The sequence below is a fragment of the Vanellus vanellus genome (assembly GCF_965231255.1).
Source record: "Vanellus vanellus genome assembly, chromosome: 1".
Lineage (NCBI taxonomy): Eukaryota > Metazoa > Chordata > Aves > Charadriiformes > Charadriidae > Vanellus > Vanellus vanellus.
Genome location: NC_138905.1, coordinates 222,827,070 through 222,847,090, shown reverse-complemented (window position 1 = coordinate 222,847,090; position 20,021 = coordinate 222,827,070). Strand labels below are relative to the sequence as shown.

The 20,021-nt window shown below is 61.4% G+C and overlaps 2 protein-coding genes across 2 annotated transcripts; one reads left to right on the top strand and one right to left on the bottom strand.

Annotated features, from left to right (window-relative positions):
* Positions 1-8,148: 8,148 nt before the first annotated feature.
* On the bottom strand, positions 8,149-9,340 carry TIMM10B (translocase of inner mitochondrial membrane 10B). The gene is made up of 3 exons (XM_082498423.1): positions 9,225-9,340; positions 8,904-8,999; positions 8,149-8,824 (listed from the first exon to the last, which is right to left on the bottom strand). The coding sequence occupies exons 1-3, from the start codon at positions 9,261-9,263 to the stop codon at positions 8,579-8,581; spliced, it is 381 nt and encodes a 126-aa protein (XP_082354549.1). The 5' UTR covers positions 9,264-9,340; the 3' UTR covers positions 8,149-8,578.
* A 74-nt stretch (positions 9,341-9,414) lies between these two features.
* On the top strand, positions 9,415-17,446 carry ARFIP2 (ARF interacting protein 2). Its single transcript, XM_082495813.1, has 8 exons — positions 9,415-9,504; positions 11,454-11,561; positions 11,735-11,843; positions 14,443-14,558; positions 14,808-15,029; positions 15,333-15,490; positions 15,604-15,778; positions 16,104-17,446. Exons 2-8 carry the CDS (start codon positions 11,463-11,465, stop codon positions 16,257-16,259), a joined length of 1,035 nt encoding a protein of 344 aa, XP_082351939.1. The 5' UTR covers positions 9,415-9,504; positions 11,454-11,462; the 3' UTR covers positions 16,260-17,446.
* The last annotated feature ends 2,575 nt before the right edge of the window (positions 17,447-20,021 follow it).

The following is a 20,021-nucleotide window of genomic DNA, read 5'->3' as shown; positions in this document are numbered from 1 at the left end:
ACCACAGTAAGCTTGATTTTATCCCTTCGCCCCACTTTGCAGCTAGTTTGAAGCTCTTCTAAGTCATGAGCAAACATACCTTTCCCCCCTTGAGAAGGTGAACCCTCGGGCCCCAGCAGTCCCAGTGTCACCAAGACTGTCCCGTGAGACCGTCCCCTGAGTGGTTTGGGTGGCAGCCTGCGGGCATGAGCTGGGTCAGCCTCCACGCAAACCATGCCGGTGGGTTTGCTTCACCTGTTGTTCCTCCAAGCCTCTGCAGTAGAAGCCGCTGGTGAGGTATGAACCAAGGCACGCGTGGCCGCCTGGCACGGAGAGCAAGCCTACCTGGACCTGCTGTTGTTTCAGATGTGTCTGTACAGCTGGTCATCTGTACCTTTACGCAAAGCCCTGCTGTCCAGAAAATGTACCCATGGGACCATTTCATGTACACACTGTGCACCACCCATACAAAGCCAGGGTTTGCCCCTTCTGCCCAGTTCCTTCCAGCCAACAAGCCCTGGTTCTGTGGGGCCAATAGGGGACAGGGGCAGGAGAGATGTTTTACCTCTCCAGCACACCCCCAAAAGCCTTTCAGCATTTCGCACAAACACCGTCCAACTGCCTGTGGAATGCAGAAAGCCCCGGGGGCTCTCTGCTGGCATAAACCAGCAAACACACCCAAAGAAATCAAGAAAGCGTGAGTGGAATGGCAGACTGTGGGCCATGAGCGGGTGAGGGGCACTTAGGGCAGTAGGTTCAGGGTGAGTAAAACAGCCTATTGGCAGATCTGGAAATGCAGCGACGTGGGTACAGCCAGGGCTCTGCCCGTATCGCTCTGCTGGCAGTAAAATGCATTGTGTGTGTGCACTTGCACACCCACAGACACACGTAAACCCGTGTGTGCAGACCTGCACAGGCTCATGGAACCACTGGGGACACTGGGGGGGTGAACTTGTGCCCCTCTACAGTGATGCCTTCAAGGTTCCAGCTTTGTGCTCTTCACAGGAATGACCAAGACCGAAGTGCAAAAAGGCCACGTCCCATTTTCCCGTGAGCGCATTGTTTGTCCGGCGAAGGATGCCAGCACTGTGGTGGAGACTGAAGAAACTCCACTGCCAGAGACTGGATTTTTGCAGATGATACAAAACTGGGAGGAGTGGCTGATAGGCCAGAGGGTTGTGCTGCCATCCAGAGATGGAGAAATGGACTGACAGGAATTTCATGAAGTTCAACAAAGGGAAGTGCAAAGTCCTGCACCTGGGGAGGAAAAATCAAGTGCACAAATATACGATGAGGACCACCCAGCTGGAAAGCTGCTTGGCAGAAAAGGACCTAGGGGTCCTGGTGGACACCAAATTGAAGATGAGACAGCAATGTGCCCTTGCTGCAAGGGTGGCAAATGGTACCCTCGGCTGCAGGAGCAGGATTGTTGCCAGCAGGTTGAGGGAGGTGATCCTGCCCCTCTACTCAGCACTGATGAGAGAACAGCTGGAGTGCTGGGCTCCCCAGTACAGGAGAGAGATGGACGTACTGGAGAGAGTCCATTGAAGGGCCACTAAGATGATGAAGGTACTGGAGCAACTCTCCTGTAAGGAAAGGCTGAGAGAGCTGAGACTGTTCAGCCCGGAGAAGAGAAGGCTCAAGGTGTTCACATCTATTTATACGAATAGCAGAAGGGAAGGTGTACAGTAGAGTCAGACTCTTCTCAGCAGCAACCAGTGAAAGCACAGGAAGCAATGGGCACAAAAAAAAAAAAAAAGAAATATAAGAAGTTCCCTTTCAAAAACATTTTTATTGTGAATATGGTCAAGCACTGGTGCAGGTTACCCAGAGAGGGTGTGGACTCTCAACTCTCCCTCCGTGGAGATTTTCAAAACCCAACTGGACATGGTCCCAGGCAATCATCTCCGGCTGACGCTGCTGGAGGAGGGATGGGATTGTATGGTCTCCAGAGGCCCCCACCAACTGCAGCCATTCTGGGGTTCTGTGCTGCTGCCTCCGCCATGGGCCAGCAGGCTGGCAAGCAGCCTGGGCAGTAAAGATGATGGCTGTCTCTCAGAAAATGTAGAGCGGTCTATAAAAACACAGTGAAGTCTGTAAATGTGTGTCCATGTCTGTGTGCATTATAGACAGGCCTTCAGCAATACAAAAAGAAGCCCTTCATCGGGCATGGAGGGGGTGGGAGAAGAAGGTGGCTGTAAAAAGCATCTACCACAGGAGCAAGTGCTGTAAGCAGCAAGGGCATGCCCCCACACTTTCGTAAGGCAATACAAATGCAAAGGGAGAGGAGAGTTTAGTGTGACATGATGGACATCGGTGCAGCGAAATGCTGCAGTCAGGGGTGCCTGGCTGCAGACGCGCAGCAAAGCTGCACATACAGACAGTTAAAACTCCACCCAGGGAAGGTCCAGACCAATCAGTGGGTACCAAAGGGATGTCAGCAGCGCCGCAGTCTGGCACTTCGGGCATGCTGGGCAGTGCTGCAGGCAGCAGGAGCAGGTAGGGTTGTGGCAAGGGAAGACGGGTGAGGCAGGAGCATGAGCCGGCAGGCATTGGCTCAGCTTTACCTTTCGCAGGTTTACACATGTACGCGATATAGTGGTTTGCTCTCAGACAAGCCAACTGTGCGGCTCGGGTGGTAGTTACCATCTCACGAAATGGGGTACGCTCTCCCCGATTCCCTGTTTGAGAGCTGGAAGACAGAGCAGACAGCCTCGCCAAGAAACCCGCTGGTCCGCACAGCAGGATGAGCGCTGGCATCTCTGGGTAGGTCACAAGTTCGGAATTGCCATAATAAGCCATCACCATCTGTGCCCTCAGCGTCTGCTGACACTCATGGGCTTCTCTTGCACTGATCAGCTGCAAAAACCCGCAGGCAGTTGTGCACGCTGCCGTGCACAAAGCTGTGTCATCAGTTGCTGTACACTGCCTGTGCCCCACTTGTTACAGTAAGCAATTTGGCAGCAATTGGCCAAACAAATCTGCCCATTTGCCTTTAGGATAAATTATTTCCCAAAAATAATATAAATCACCAGGGCCCTATTTTAAACTGTTCTGAATTATTTCGCTTCTTCAAAGACAGCTGCAAAACATCAGTGACGGAGGAATAGAGTTCAAGAAAAGAATCTTAGTTCTCGTCCCACACGTATGTTATCTTTTTGAAAGCTGAGGCAGATGCTGTTGTTCTTTGTTGAATTTTCTGTGACATTTGTTTATGGGCAAAATGTATCTTTCCCAGTGGAGAATCCTCCTCCCAGTGGAGGAGTTTGATCGAGACCTCTGCAAGGGCACAGACTTCTCTTTTTCATAGAATCACGGAATCCCAGCTTGGAAGTGACCTCAAGGCTCGTCTGGTCCAACCTTTCTTGTCAAAGCGTGGTCTAGGCAAGATGACCCAGCACCCTGTCCAGCTGGATCTTAAAAGTGTCCAATGCTGGGGAGTCCACCACTTCCCTGGGGAGATTATTCCAATGGCTAATTTGTCTCATTATGACACATTTTCCTCTTGTCTCCAATCGGAATCTCCCCAGAAGTAACTTGTACCCATAACCCCTTGTCTTTTCCATGTGACCTCTTGTAAAAAGAGAGTCTCCATCACCTTTGTAGCCACCCTTTAAATACTGGAACGTGGTGAGAAGGTCTCCCCTGAGCCTTCTTTTCTCAAGGCTGAGCAAACCCCGTTCTCTCAGCCTTTCCTCACATGGCAGCTTCCCCAGCCTTGCACCATCTTGGTGGCCCTTCCCTGGACCCTCTCCTGCCTGGCCACTGCTTTTTCATAGCAGGGACCAAAACCGCACACAGTGTTTCAGGTGTGGCCTGACCAACAATGAGCAGAGTGGGACAATGACTGATTTTTCTCTGCTGGTGGTGCCCGCGGTGATGCAGCCCAGCACCCCGTTGGCTTTCTCTGCCGTGGCAGCAGACTGCTCACTTGTATTGAGCTTGTTGTCCCCCAGGACCCTTTCCACGGAGCTGCTCCCCAGCCGGGTGCATCCCAGCCTGTGCCGCACTCCTGGGTTATGTTTTCCAGGGGCAACACCTTATGCTTGTCCTTGTTGAACTTCATAAGGTTCTTCTTGTCCCACTCTTCCAGCCTGTCCAGGTCTTCCTGCAGGGTGGCTCTCCCTTCCCAAGTGTCCACTTCCCCACTCAGTTTGACGTCATCAGCAAACTTCATCAGGGCACACTTGATCCCATCATCCAGATCACTTATGTAGATATTTTGTTATATATGGAAGGAATTAGGAACCCTCTTCAGCGCTCCCTGGAAGAACACCTGGTTATCCATATGATGAATGGTCCATACAACTGGTAAGCTACGCCCCTTGTGTAGGAGTCCTGATCTATACACTTCTATTCTGACAGAGCAACATCTCCAGTAACACAGCCAATAAACATGGCCCTAAAAAGTTTTACTCTCAGGCAAAAGTGACATGAGATGTGTAGCACTGGGCAGAGCACCCAGCAGGGACAAGAGGACCCATGCTGGCAGCTTTGCAGGTCCCCGACTGCAACGTCATGTCTCAGAGCGGAATCAGTGCTGGGGCACGCTATGAATCAGGTCCAACACCGCTGAGATCCTCGTAGCCGTGTCCTGGCAGTGGGGCACAAGGCTGCCCAGCAGGACGCCAGGCCACGGGCAGTGCCTGTGACACCGGCTGTGCCACAGGAGGGGACAGCACGGGAGATGCAGCTCGGCTGTGGTGGGAACTGCTGCGCTCGGGGTGGCTCAGGCTGCAGGCGCTGGGGTGGCGGAGGGGAAAAGCAGCTGGCAGAAAAGCAGTGCTGAGCATTGGCACTGACAGCAGCTCTGACCCGTGATGGTGCACCTGGCTCTGTCGCTGCCAGGCACTGAGCCACCAGGTTACAGCAAGGGCTCTCAAATTCCTCTCCTGTTGCGCAGCTTCACGCTCACCTGCCGATGCACACAGATGGGCCCGCCAAGACTTTTGTCTATAATCTGATTAGGAGCAGTAACTTGGATTAAAATAAGCACGTATGTGTGAGGAAAATGATGCAACTGCTATTAATGACAGCAGCGTTTCTTTTACAGCCGGCACCACTCTTCTGTCAGAGGTGTCCCGGACCACGTGCCTCAAGGAAGAGACCTGGGCATTTGCTACAAGCACCAGCTGCAACATGTGGGAGAAAAGCTGTCTGACAATGGGGAGATGCAGTCTGGGAGATGCATGCTGGAGCCGCTGGGTAGCCCAGAATAAGTCATCGCTGCAGTGCCTGGCACATTTTAACCCATAAATGTTAGCACAAAAGGTGCTGCAGATAAATCTTTGAGCAAGACTGCCTGACCACAGGCAGCCGTGGGGCCAGCAGCTTTGCTCTGCTGTGTCCCACACCAGTGAGCAGGGGACAGCTGCAGCCGGTGACGGCTGTAGCTGATACTGCACAAGATTCATTTCCCACAGTTGAGGAAACCCACGTTAAACTTAATCAGGAGGAAATTTTTCAGACAGAAGGAACTTGTGAGATTTTCTTCAGTTTCTTCCACTGTGAAGTTGTCAGTTCTTGGCAAGCAAGGAAGGATAAGAAATTTAGAAGGATGTTAAGTGTTTGTTAGAACCTAACACTTCTTTGAAATCAACAGATGTCAATGACTTGCATTGCACAAAGCAGTTTTTGTCACAGCCATAATCTGATACAGGCCAAAAGAGCAACCACTGCCCTGCTCAGCAACTGCTCTTGCTCAGACCAGGACCCAGGGATGGCACGAGCACCTTCTCCTGCCAAGGACACGCCACCTGCACCCTCGCTGCAGCCCTTTGGCCACATGTGCTGAGGGGACTGTAAGGGTGCTCTGGTTTGTCCCCCAGTGCTGCCTTTGTTCCTTTTCCTAGCACTTGATTTGCTATTTGACCCCCCAAGCACTGAACTGCCACTGGCACAGAAATAGCGATCATCCCCTGGAGCTCTACCAGTCGAGTGGCAGTGGCAGTTTCAGCACTCACCGTTTCACACAGAAAACATGAAATGTGTGTGCCTTTCCATTTATTTACACTGGGTTGATCCTGGCCCTGTATCACACGGTACTGCCATGTCCTACTGCAGCTCCTCAGAGCCTAATCAGCTGCATTAGTTAACGCAGGGCTGTTAACAGACTTTTGCCTCACTCTGCTGCTGTGCCAGATCACTCGTGCCCAGGCTGAGCAGCAGTGAAACCCTCAAGGGTCTCTGGGGCCTCCCCTGGCGACCTCCTTCCACAGGGAAAACCACCCTTCTCCCCACACATCCCAGCCATGGTCCTGCCCTCCTCTCCGCAGTACCTGTGTCTCCTCGGCAGCCTTTGCTGAGGGACCTTGCCAAGGCCATGCAGTCTGCCAGCCACCCCCTGCCTACGCCGCCCAGCTGCTTCGGGACCCTCTCCAGACTCTGTGCCAGCAGCAAGGCTGAACCTTGCTGACAGCACTGCTCACAGCTGGCCACTGCCACGACACAGCCGGATTTGCCATCTGAGGGTGGTCTTGCCAGGCACCTCATGTGCCAAAACGGACGAACGTGGGGAGCCTGCGCACATCCCACTGGGCACGCAGTGGCCAGCTTCGCCCTTGGTCACCAGGACCAGCCACGCCGGGCAACCTGACCCAGAGATCTGCATCGGAGAGCAGCTGTGGCCGCCAGCCCCACACAGACTCCACACTTTGTGGCAGCTTTTTAACGTCTGAGCATCGGTGTACACACAGGGCAGCCTGCAAACGGCACCACCTGCCTGCTCTGGCTGCGCGCTGGGGTCTGTCCCTCAGCATGGGGAGGGAGCAGGGGCCAGCGGGATCTTGGACAGGGTTCGTATTCCTGCCAGGGGCTTCTGTTCCAGGCTGGGGTCTGTACCTGGCGGCACCTGGACACTTTTCTCAGGTGACTCCGTACTGCTCATCGGGTCCTTGTCACTAAGGAGAAGGTCTGGGCTGATGGAGGTCTTAGCTGAGGGAGAAAGGAGACGATCTCTACTCAGGTCCCTCTTCCTCAGGGCTTCGAAAAGCTTGAGGGAGAAGCAGAAAGGAGAATGTCATCTGCATTTTTACCTTTCCCAGAGCCCCATCCAGTAAAGGAGCTTTTCAGGAAATACCACAGTCCAAATTGCTGCATTTGGAAGATGTGATTGCGGGAGCCTGCCAGGACTCTGTGTTTGGGGATGCCATCCTTGTGGCCTGCAGCAGGCTGGGCTCTCCTCGCCCTCCCTTCAGGGCACTGGGCTCCTTGTGCTGTCCCATCCCTACCTGCTTCCCCAGTCATATCCCCCTGACCACTGTCTGCATTCCGGCTTCCAGCCCCAGCAGCCTGCAAGCCCATACGTGGGGCTGGAGCAGCGCAGGGTCTGGTGCGCCTCCTGGGCAGAGCACCAGTGCAAACACCCAGCGCCCGCACTCCACCGGCACACATCAGTCCTCACCAGAGAGAAAGGAGCTGGAGGCAGCAGCCTGTGCCGGTCAGTCCTGGCAAGTGCTGGGCGCTTACATGCTTGCTGGCAGAGGCACTGCCCCACACACTCGGTGCCTGTCACCAACGCTGCCTGTGTGCCACGCACTAGCCGGGGATGCGCTCCGCCTTGGTGGCTGGACCTGGCAAGCCCAAACCGCTGCAGCCTTGCATCTGTCACACAGCCCGGAGCAATCGAGTCCTCTCCCAAGCTCATCACGTTCAGCCACCTCCACCACAGAATCACAGAATTTTCAGAGTTGGAAGGGACCCCTAGAGATCATCTAGTCCAACTCCCCTGCTAAAGCAGGATTGCCCAGAGCACATTACTCAGGACTGCATCCAGGCGGGTCTTGAAAATCTCCAGGGAAGGGGACTCCACAACCTCCCTGGGCAGCCTGTTCCACAACCTCCCTGGGCAGCCTGTTCCAGTGCTCTGTCACCCTCACCGTAAAGAAGTTTTTCCGTGTATTTGAACGGAATTTCCACCCCCCTGCCATGCCCAGGGCCAGGCCTGGCTGTGCTCCACAGGGATGGTTCCACTCCCCGAGGAAGGGCTTGTCCCCAAGACCTGTGACCCACAGCCTCTTCTGGTGCCAAAAGCCACAAGTGGGGAGAAAAGGGCTCCCAGAACCAGCAACGCCAACGCTCAGCCCCAGGAAGAGCGGCCTGTGCACCTGTGGGGTGCACCGACAGGGACTGTGGCTCTACTCACCTTCACAGCGTGTTAGCAGCAAGACGTTAATGAAGAGATGTTTTATTAGCACTAGGAAAACGTTTCCTAGAAATACAAGCACCCTCAGTCTGAGGCAGGAAAGCCAAGCGCTGGAGCTGTCAGGACAGAGTTCAGGCGGGAACTCTCCGTCCAGAAGGGCAGGCACTGCAATTTCTGCCTTAGTGCCCCCCACCCTGCCAGGCGCGAACAGACTTGGCCACTGCCGGGAGGCTCTCGACACCGACGCACCAGAGGACACAGACCTGCAAGGCTGTGCCTTGGTGCAGAGGGGATCTGCTGCTCCAGACCAGGACTGCCGGCAGCGTGCAGGGTCCCAGGCTGCAGTGCAGCACCAAGACGTTCCTTCTCCCGCTAGTAACGTGGGGCTGACTACGTCCTGCAGCTACCTGGCCCGCCACTGCTGTCGGAAGCCTCAGGATGACGGGTTCAGTCGCACTACGTGCCAGCACCTGGAGCCCCTGGAGCTGGTGGGTTGGGAGTGGCTCTGGCTCCCCCATTCCCTGGCGGAGCGATCACTGCCGCCGACCCCTCCGGGGGTGATCCCTGTGATGCCAGAGCTGCACTGGCCTCATAGTCGGCGACACGGCGTTGCATGATGGAGGGCATCAGTGCCACATAGGCACGCATCAGGCGGTGGTTGGCATGGACCAGCTTCCCGGCGCAGCTGTCCAGGCACTTCTCCTGTGGGATGGGAGGGTCAGTGCGCCCAGGGGCGCCCCGGGCCCTCCCAGACCAGGGGGTCCGGCATCCCGAGCCTCACCTCGCTCCCGGTGAGCAGCCGGTAGTTGAGGTTGGAGACGCAGTGACGGAAGCAGAGCTCGGTCATCCGGTTGTAGACCAGCAGGAAGTCCCGCAGCTGGAAGAGGCGGAGATGGTGGACGCTCACCCCGGCTCCCGCCGCGGCACCGGGACCCCCCGATACTCCCCGGCATCCGGGACTCCCCGGCACTCCCCAGAAGCCCCAGGGACCCCCCGACACTCAGCACGCATCAGGACTCCCCGGCAACCGGCACCCCCTGACACCTGCCCCGCCGTTGCCCGGGCCCGACGCCCCACCCCGACCCAACCCGGCCTCCCTCACGCTGCGGAGCTGCTGCTGGTGCTCGGCCGCCGGCTCCATCCCGCGGGGCCCGGCCTGGTCCTGCCGGCCTCCGCGGGGCCGCCCGCGCTCTGAGACGGCACTTCCGGGCGGAAAGGTCACTTCCGTCCGGCGCCGTCGGTGATGCCACGTCCGGCCGCGTCTCCCGGCGGCCCTCGCTGGTGGCGTGACGCGCTTCCGGCGTGTCGCGGGCCGAGGCGGAGCGGGGTTGCGGGGCTGCCGAGCGCCGGGCGGGGGGGCCCGGCGGTGCCGGGCGGCGAAGGTCGGCGGGGAACGGGGAGCGGGGAGCGGGGAGCGGGGGGGCGCCGGGGCCGGGGAGTGGCTCGGGCAGGGTGATCCCAGCATGCGGGGCAGCCGCCCCCGCCGTAGGGCTGGGGCCGGGGCCGGGGCCGGGCGCTCTGTCCCGGGGCCGCAGCCCGGGGCCGTGGCGGGGCCTGCCCGGGACTGCCGGTCCCCGGCGTCGCCGTGGGGCGGGCGGGGGACGCGGCCGGCCCCGTTTCCCTGCTGGGCCGGGGCTGCGGGGAGCCGGCCCCCTCACCCGGCGGGCTCGCGGCAGGCGGCGTCGGGCTCTGCGGTCCCTCCCCGGCCGCAGCCTCAGGAGAGGGGACGGTCACCGGGGCCGCGTCCCCGCGGCTAACGGAGCAGGGCTGGATCCGGCCACTGGAATGTGCTCGGACCGGTCTGGGCGCAGCGGGGCCCCCGCCGCCCCCCCGCTTCGCTGCGCGGCCGGGCTGCAGACGTGGCTCTTGGCTCCCTTCTCCTGGGCTCTGGGCCAGGATCTGCTCTGCTTCAAAGCCCGGGTTGTCCCGGGAGGTTCTGCCGCCCAGCCGGGGCAGGCGGGCCACTCCTGCACCCCGACATTCGTGGGGGGCAGGGAAGCAGTCTCTCATTCCAAACTGCGCGCCCTGGGCCAAGAGGGCAGGAGGGAATGTGTCGGCTGCACTCCAGGGTTGTGAGCAGGAGTGGGGCTGGGGCTGCTGCTCTGGGACATGTGGCTCCCCTGGGAGCTTTCTGGGAGCCAGGAGGCTGTGGGCAGGGCCAGGGCAGCATGTTGCAAAAGAATGCTTTGATATCTTTATCAACAACCTGGACGAGGGGATCGAGTCCACCCTCAGTAAGTTCGCAGATGACACCAAGTTGGGTGGGAGTGTTCATCTGCTGAAGGGTAGGATGGCTCTACAGAGGTGTCTGGACAGGCTGGATCAATGGGCCGAGGCCAACGGTATGAGGTTCGGCCAGGCCAAGTGCCACATCCTGAACTGGGGTCGAAACCCCATGGATGCTACAGGCTTGGGGCAGAGTGGCTGGAAAGCTGCCTGGCAGAAAACACCCTGGGGGTCTTGGTCAACAGCTGGCTGAATGTGAGCCAGCATTGTGCCCAGGTGGCCAAGAAGGCCAACAGCATCCTGGCCTGTATCAGGAGCAGCGTGGCCGGCAGGACCAGAGAAGTGATTGTCCCCCTGTACTCGGCACTGGTGAGGCCCCACCTTGAGTGCTGTGTTCAGTTTTGGGCCGCTCACAAGAAAGACATTGAGGGGCTGGAGCATGTCCAGAGAAGGGCAATGGAGCTGGTGAAGGGTCTGGAGTACAAGTCCTGTGCAGAGCAGCTGAGGGACCTGGGGGTGTTCAGCCTGGAGAAAAGGAGGCTGAGGGGAGACCTTCTCACTCTCTACAGCTCCCTGAAAGGAGGGTGTAGCAAGGGGGAGGTTGGTCTCTTCTCCCAAGGAACAGGAGGACAAGAGGAAACGGCCTCAGGTTGCACCAGGGGAGGTTTAGATTGAATATTAGGAAAGGTTTTTCACCGAAAGGGCTGTCAAGCATTGGAACAGGCTCCCCAGGGAAGTGGCAGAGTGTAGATGTAGTGCTGAGGGACATGGTTTAGTGATAACTTGGTAATGCTGTGTTAACGGTTGGACTTGATGATCTTAAAGGTCTCTTCCAACCTAAGTGATCCTGTGATTCTATGATAATGCTGTACTGTGCCATGCCATGCTGTGCTGTGGTGGGCAATGTCTGCAGGAGGCCCTGGGACAGATGGGACCAGCTCCTCTGCCTACTCCATGGCTGTTGGGAGCTCAGCCCAGGCCTTGGCCTGGCTCAGGAAGCCCAGCATTCCCCAGCTGGGTGAAGCCCCAGGACCTTGGCTGCAGGGGGGTGGTCTCCATCCCTGCCTGGTCCCTGGGCTCCAGCAGCGCATCTGTGTCCTTGCAGGCCCTGAGGATGTCGGACGGGATCATGAGCAAAGCCGCCACCATGGAGATCCCCATCAGTAGCAACGGGGACACGGGCAGCCTGCCGGAGGACGATGGCTTGGAGCAGGTTTGTGGCTGGGGCCAGGTGGGCATGTGCCGGACCCCTGAGTGTTGTTCTGTTGGCTGTGTGGGGCAGGCCGTGCTGCTCTGCCCCAGGCCCTCTGCCTTGGGGCCATGCTGTCCTCAGCCGTGCACCCCGGCCCTGCGCCTCAGCTGCCTGCGTTCCTCCCTCCGCTCCAGGACCTGCAGCAGGTGATGGTGTCGGGGCCCAACCTCAATGAAACCAGCATCGTCTCCGGTGGCTACGGGGGCACGGCTGAAGGCATCATCCCCACCAGCACCATCAAAGGTAGGCCGGGCCGTGGTGCGGATGGGGCTGGGGCTGCCTGCCGAGCGCAGTGCTGCTCCTTGTGCGATGGCAGAGGTGGGAACAAGAGGCTCTGTCATGGGAAGGAGGGCACAGCTTGCCTTGCTGACCTCCTGCTCCCCGCTGGGCTGCAGGAGCCTTTGGGGAAGGAAGCGTGCTGCTCAAACTGCAGGGCCTGGGAGCCCGGTCCCTCTGCTGAGGCTGGAGTGCTGGCTCCAGGCCAGGCCTCGCAGAGGGTCCTGTGTGTGGGCAGAAGCTCTGTTTCAAGCCTAGACCACTGGGTGCAGCATCTCCTTCTTGGGACAGGGAAGCACAAGGTGCTTCTGGTGGGCTGATGGGCTGGTCGAGCCAGGCTGGCAGGGAGCACTCAGTCCTCCGGTGCTTTCTGTATGCAGTAACTCGTGTGGAGGCTGCAGAGGCAGTGGGCCATGGGCACTCCCCTCTCTTGCAGTCAGGGACCTCCCGCTGTGGAGAGCTTGGCTGGTCGTGTGGGGCACCTCGATGTGCCAGGGCTTTGCACCGTGCTGAGGTGCAGCAGCAACTCTCGGGTCATTCCTCCAGTGGCAGGGAAAGACTCCAGTGTCCCACCTCTTCTCTAGTCCTGGGAAGCTCTGGGGATGTGCTGGTGCCAGTGGTTGTGCCACAAGGACCGGTGATGTCCTGCCCACAGGGGGACGGGGCAGGGGATCTGTGAGGCCCACGCTCTCCATTTATTTTCTCTATGCATTGCTCAGGCTGGTACTGGGGTTGCGGGTGCAGTGATGGCAGGGCACGCCTGCCAGCATCCTGCCTGCCGGGCAGCAGTGCGAGCAGGCATGCCGCAGCCCCGGAACACTCCTGGTCCCTGCACCCCCCAGGAACTCTGCCTGGGCACGGGGCAGTGGTGGCCCACCGGATCTGCCATGAGTCAGTGGTGCTGGGCTGGGCCAAGCCAACACTGCTGCAGCTCTCGCGTCCCTCATGGTTCTGTGTCACGCAAGTCTCTGTCCCCCGACTCTCGCCCCCACAGCAGACAGCTGCTTCACCCCAGCCGCTCCATGCTGCACTAGGCTCGAGCGAGTGGATTTGCACAGGCAAAGGGGACGGGCGAATTTGCTCCCCGCCTGCTGTTCTGAAGAGCAGCACGAGTGGGTGACAGAAGGAGGTGTGTGCCGCGGTTGCCATCCCCATATCTCTGTCACACCGGGTCTGTCCAGCTCTCGGCTCATGGGGCACGGTGACCCCATCTGATGGAAGAGAGGGAACGGGGAGGGAGCGCCTGGTGCCGGAGTTGTCTGTCTGGCAGCCAGCCGTGTCTTCTGATTTCATGTCACGCTCATCTGCTCCCGTTGCTCTCCCCTGCTGCCACCCTGCCCGCACACTCATCCTTTGTCCTGGCCATTCCACCCCCTGTGCCTGTCCCACCGCCCCATCTCCTCTTGCCCCTCTCTGCTCAATGCCTGCCAGCCCCTCCATTTCCAGGCTGTCTTGTCCAACCTCACCCACCCCGAGGACCATCCGTCTCCCCCAGTGCATCTGCTGCCAGCAGGATGGCCAACCAGGCTGGTGGTGCTTCAGCAGGTACTGTGGCTGCCCACCCCCCGGGCTCCACGGCCCCCTGGCCCGGGCTTGGGCCCCTCACCCCAGATTAGGGCATCTGGTTAGTGCTGGGGTCCCTTGGAGCACCTCCACGGAGCAGTGGCTGCAGCCCTACATGGCCACCGGCGTGCAGGCTGGCGAGCCTGCTGCGGCAGGAGGGAGAACTTCCCGGAACTCACCTCCCCAGGCAGCTGCAGCAGGGTCTTGGTCCTGGTGCTGGGGGAGAGGACGGTGCTACCAGGGCCCCAGGCGGCTCGAAAGTGAGACCCCAGTGGTGCCCAGCTGTGGGAGATCATTCCTGCAGTGAGGAGCCCATGCGTGTGCCTCCCCTGGGTGCTGCCTGTCACCTTCTGTGGCCCGCTCAGTGAGGACACTGCTCAGGGCTGCGAGGAGCGCAGTGCAGCACAGGGGGCACTGGGATCCCATCGGCGAGAGCGGGGTGTCTGGGCCAGTGAGGAGGCAGACCCAGGGCCAGTCCCTGCCAGCTCCTGTGGGCAGGCTGGGCTCAGTGCCTTCTTCTGTGGGGTCAGCTGCCTCCGCTGCCAGGGTCCTGTGTGGGACCCTTCTGGAAGGGCTCGCAGGAGCAGGTTCCCTGCTGCATGCACAGGGCGTCGGGTCACGACGCCTGCAAGCTGGTTAGCCGTCAAGGGCCGGCCCTTGACGCTGCTGGCTCGTACCCTCACTGCTGCAGGGGAGAGCTGCTCTGGCCTGAGCCGTGACGTGCCCGGCACTGTGCTGCAGTGGGCACGGTGGCAGCTTCCCAGGCAGGGCAGAGCTGGGCAGGGGTGGGTGCTGCCCAGACCGTGCGTCTGTTGTGCGTGGGCTTTGTCGAGCCCTGATACAGCCCTGTGGGAGTCCTGTGCTCCTGGCAGTGCCCTGAGCCCGCTGGGCACAGCTGCAGCACCCCGCTGCACAGGCATTGTTGCTTTAGGGGGAGCAGCCTGGTCTGTGCCCGCTGCGGGCACTGCTGAGCTGGTGCCATGTGGGGCTGTGTCTGTTGCAGGCTCCGGGCTACACCAGCCCCACCCCAGCCCGGCCGTTGGAGGAGAGGAGGTTGTCCGTGGCATTGCCGTGGAGAAGTTCGACATCGTCAAGAAATGGGGTATCAACACGTACAAGGTGAGCTGCTTCCTGGGGCCATGGGGATGGCCTGGCTTGCTGCTGGGGCTGTGCGGCAGGCTGATGGTTGGACCAGCGCCTGCACCAGGGGTAAAGGAGCAGCGGGAGGTATAGGACACGTCCAGGGATGTCCCCGCAGGATTCGTGGGGACAGCTCTGCAGCTCCCCGCTGCCCGCAGCAGCAAGGAGTGCTTCCTTCCCGTCAGCTGGGGACCCAGGGCCCCTGATGCCATCTCCCTCGCCCTGCAGTGTACCAAGCAGCTGATCTCAGAGCGGTTTGGCCGGGGCTCCCGCACTGTGGACCTGGAGCTGGAGACGCAGATTGAGCTGCTCCGGGAGACAAAGCGCAAGTACGAGTGTGTGCTGCAGCTCGCGCGGGCTCTCACCAACCACTTCTACAGCCTGGTGCAGACGCAGCACGCCCTGGGGGATGCCTTTGCGGACCTCAGCCAGAAGTCTCCTGAGCTGCAGGTATGCCCACTGGGGAGCGGTGCGTGCCTGGCCTCTGCCTGTGCTGCAGCCCCCTGTGCCTGGGGAGGAGAGCTGGAGACCCAAATCAGCCTCGGGCTCTGCAGCACAGCAGCCTGGCTGCATGAGGAGAAGCAGGAGGAGGTTGGGGATAATGGTGCTCTGTGAAATCGGTGGGGTAGGGGAGAGTGTGAAGGGCCATGTCCCAGCACCTCCTTGGGACCCCCATGGCTGGGTTGGTTCTGAGCATGTGGGAGGAGAAAGGGGCCTTGCTGATGCGGACCCTGACATGTCCTCCTCCCCCAGGAGGAGTTTGGTTACAATGCGGAAACGCAGAAACTGCTCTGCAAGAATGGAGAAACACTACTGGGGGCTGTCAACTTCTTCGTCTCCAGCATCAACACACTGGTTAACAAGACCATGGAGGACACGCTCATGACGGTCAAGCAGTACGAGACAGCCAGGTAGAAGGGCGGCGTGGCGCGCTGAGCAGGGGTGGGTTCCACATGGGTGCTGGGCCTACCCGGAGGGAATTGTGGGGCTGCAGTGTAGCTCTGACAGCGCTGTCCCTGCACAGGCTGGAGTATGATGCATACCGCACCGACCTGGAGGAGCTGAGCATGGGCCCTCGGGACGCCAGCACCCTGTGCCGGCTGGACGCAGCCCAGAGCCAGTTCCAGAGCCACAAGGACAAGTACGAAAAGCTGCGTGCTGATGTGGCCATCAAGCTCAAGTTCTTGGAGGAGAACAAGGTGGGGAGGGACGTGGGGCTGGGAAGGGGCCACGGGGCACAGAGCAGGGGTCTGCCATGCACTCGTGTCCCTTGGCCATGCTGCCTTGCGGCTGCCTGCCCAAGGTCTGTGTTTGGGTGGGTAGCAGCTGTGAGACCAGCAGGGATGGGCAGGGGACGCCTGTCTCTGCCTGCCTTCTCTCAGCTTTTCGGGCTAGCTTTTGGGAGCTGCCGGCAGCAGCCCCGACGTCCCCCTCCTGTGCCACATCCCTGCTCCTTGCCCCTTCCCTGGGTGTGGGTGGCAGGGCCGCTTTGTTGTGGGCTGTGACCCCTCCTGCTCTTCCCAGATCAAGGTGATGCACAAGCAGCTACTGCTCTTCCACAACGCCATCTCTGCCTACTTCGCTGGAAACCAGCAGCAGTTGGAGCAGACCCTCAAGCAGTTCAACATCAAGCTGAAGACCCCTGGTGCTGAGAAGCCCTCCTGGCTGGAGGAGCAGTGAGCCGCCCCTGCCGCCCCCGCGTGCTCTGGCCGGGGGCACCATGGACCTGAATTCTGACCTCTGGCCGTGTGCTCGTGGGGGACGTGGCCTGGGCCCTGCTGCAGCTGGGGGGGCCCTGGTTTGGGTGGGAGTGGGCGGCTGCGAGCAGGGCCCTGGTGCTGCCCGGGGAGAGGAGCCCGGAGGGGATGAGGCTCCCTGGCCCCCCGTTTCCCCTTGGCGCAGAGCCCAGCCCTGCTCTGCCCTGCCCTGCCCTCGGCACAGAGCCCTGGAGCCCTCCCTGCCTCCCTCGCTGGGCCGCACACCCCAGACCCCACCACATACCTTGGGGTGGGGGGGAGACACTCCACAGCTCTCCCTCTGCCTCCCCGGGGGGCAGGACAGGAGCATACCCCCCCCCCCGGCCCGGGGTACCCCTGCCCTGTGGATTTCCAAATGAAGACAAAGCCCTGGGGGGCAGCACCAGGACGGCAGGGGCCCCTCCCTATCCCCAGGGTTCCCAGGGGGGGCTGTGGTTCCTGCCGTCTCTCCCAGCTTTGGGGTTGTTGCATCTCCCTCCTGGCTGACCCTGGTGTCCCCAGGCAGCTGCTCTTGCACTCCCCTCCCTGCCGACCCGGGGGCCCCCCAGCCTCACACTACACTTCCCGGCGCAGGTGGCCTGTGCCGGCTCTCTCCTGGGCCAGGGTGTGCCTGTCCCCTCCTTGGGCCAGGGCCGTGCTTGTCCGGTCTGCGGCGGGGTGGCCACTGGGGCTGGGGGGCCCTGTGCACTGCTGCTAGCGAGGGGTGGGGGGTGGGTTCTGGCCAGGCCACGTCCCCTCACTGCCCCAACACTGGGACCTGGGGCGGCCACCAGCAGTGGTGGGGACTCGACCCAGGGACCAAACGCTGGCCGTGTCCCGGTCCGGTGCATGTGCATGTCTGCGTGCGTGAGGGCACGGGTGCCATGCATGGCGGGGCTGGCGTCCCATGCGCCAGAGCTCTGTCCGGCTCCAGCGGAGTGTTGCTTCCAGCCCTGGCCCCTTGCAGCACTTGGGCACTTTCTCCTGAGACAAAACAGTTTGTTTTTCTTGCTAATTTAATCCCTGGTAATTTAATGTCTGGATCTGACACCCCCCCCTTTCCCCGTGAAGGTCTGATCCCCTCTTCCCTCCCAACTTCTGTAAGACTCCAGAATAAAATGGTACGGATCACTTGTGTGTGCAGAGGTGGGGGTCTACCCCCCCCCCCCCCGGCTGGGGGCTAATGGGGGGAAGGTGGGGATGGCCTTGGGGGGGCAGGGTGGAAGGGGGGTGAGGCTGGCCTTCCCCCATCCTGCTGCCCCCCAGGACTTGCACCAGAAGGGTCTGGGGGGGGCAGGGGGGAGCTATGCCCTCCCAGCTGCAGGGGCGGTGCCTCCCCCCCCACTTCCCCCTGCCCGCTCTGCGCTCAGAGCTGTCGCTGGAGGATTGCGCAGTGGCCGCATGGCTTGTGCATGGCCTCGCCCTGACAAGTGCCCACACAGGAGCATGTCTTGGGGAGCTCAGGGCTCTGCCAGCCCCACAGGGAGGACAGGGCTGCCTGGGGCCGGCAGCAGACAGTGAGACAAGCGCCAAACTGCCCCCAAAACCACCGGGGACATACTGTGATGTGGGCAGGTACCAGTTTTAGACAGAGAGCAGATGCTTCAAAGTGCTGTCGCAGGGGTGCAGTGCTAGGCTGGGGGTGCCACAGCTTGAAAGGGAACTGGGTGAGTGCTCTAGAGAAATATGCTGTGATGCCTCTGGTCAGAAGGGTGGGAGAGGACTCTGGGGGACACTCCTGCTTGTGGAATCACAGAACGGTTTGGGTTGGAAGGGACCTTGAGCATCATCTCGTTTCACCTCCCGCCAGCCCAGGTTGCTCCAAACCCTGTCCAACCTGTCCTTGAACACCTCCAGGGATGGGGCAGCCACAGCTTCTTGGGGCAACCCGCGCCAGGGGCTCACCACCCGCACAGCAAAGAATTTCCTCCTCATATCTCATCTCAAGCTCCCCTCTGTCAGTGTCAAATCATTCCTCCTTGTCCCATGGCTCCCCCCCCGACCCAGAGTCCCTCCCCAGCTCTCCTGGAGCCCCTTTAGGCACTGGAAGGGGCTCTGAGGTCTCCACGGAGCCTTCTCTTCTCCAGGCTGACTCCCCCCCCCCCCCCCCCTTCCAGCCTGTCCTCCCAGCAGAGGGGCTCCAGCCCTCCCAGCATCTCCGGGGCCTCCTCTGGCCCCGCTCCACCAGGTCCATGTCTCTCCTGTGCTGAGGCCTCCGAGCTGGAGGCAGCACTGCAGGGGGGTCTCCCCAGAGCAGAGAGCAGCAGAAGGGCAGAATCATCCTAGTCTTCCCTGGGCATCTGCTGCCATTTGCCGTCACAGTCGCGGGGTGATGGCCCTTTGCTTTTATCCCCCACACCCTTCTCACCTGCCCGAAGCACCGTCGGGACTTGAGATGTGGCTGTGGGGGCAAATCCCTCCCGGGGAGGGAATGGGGACACTGGGGATGGACCCCATGGGGGGGGCGGGGGGGGCTCGGTGGGGCACGTTCCTAGGGGCAGACAGGACGTCTGCTGCTCCCGGGGGGTCTCGGTGCAGTCTGTCACCACAGCACCGGGGTGTCCCACGGACGGGCCACAGCCGCGGGTACGGCTCCGGTCGGGCGCTGTGGCCCCGAGGAGGGCACCGGGACGGGCACCGAGCGGGTCCGGCTCCCCCCGGCTCCCCCGGCCGCCAGCCCGGGGCGGGGACGGGACGGGTGGAGCCTCAGGAGCCGCGGGGCGGCCGGTGCCCCCCATCCCGCCCCATCCCGCCCCGCCCCGCCCCGCCCCGTCCCGTCCCGTCCCGTCCCGTCCCGTCGCCGCGGCCATGGGCTCACCCCGCCGCCCCACCCCGCCGCCGCCCCCGCCGCCGCCGCCCCCCCCGGCGCTGCCGTCCCCGCCGATGGCTGCACCGGGGGGACGGCTGCGGGCGCTGCACTGGGACCCGGTGCCCGCGGCGCGGGTGCGCGGCCGCCGCTCGGTCTGGGCTCCGCGGACCCCCCCGCCCCCCCCGCTGGACCTGCCGCGGCTCCGGCTGCTCTTCCGAGAGCCCCGCGGGGCCTCCCCGGGGCAGCGCCCGCCGCCCGCCGTGAGACAACCTCCCCGCCCCCGCCGGGTCCCCCGCCGGGTCCCCCCCGGGTTCCCCCGCGGTCCCCCGCCGCCCTGACCGCTCCCTGACCCCCCCAGGCCGCGCTGCTGGAGCCCAAACGGAGCATCGCCCTCGGCGTCTTCCTCAAGCAGGTCAAGCGGTGAGCGGAGCTGCCCCCCCGGGACACCCCCCCGGCAGTTCACCCCCGCGGTATCCCCTCCGGGACACCCCTCTGGGACACCACCCCTGGTGCACATCCCCAGACACTCCCCTAAGACACCCACCCCTGGGGCTCAGTCCCACCCCCCCAGGGAGACCCCTCCACACCTGCACCCCCCAGGGGACTGACCCCCGGGTCACAGAGGGATGGGGGAAGACACCCATGTGTGTCCCCCCCCCGGGGAGGCAGAATGAGACCTGTCCCCAGGGGTCCCCGCGTGGGGGACACATGCCAGGATCTGCCACCTCCCCGGGTGGGGAGTGGGGGCTCCTGCTGCCCTGTGCACACAGGGATGGACATGGGGGGTTCCTGCACCCCACTGTACCCGCTGCGGGGTGTCGGGTGGGTGTCTGTCCCTCCCCAGAAGGGATGGGGGGGGTCTGTTGGCCGCCGGGGGGTGCCCGGCCGGGGTGTCAC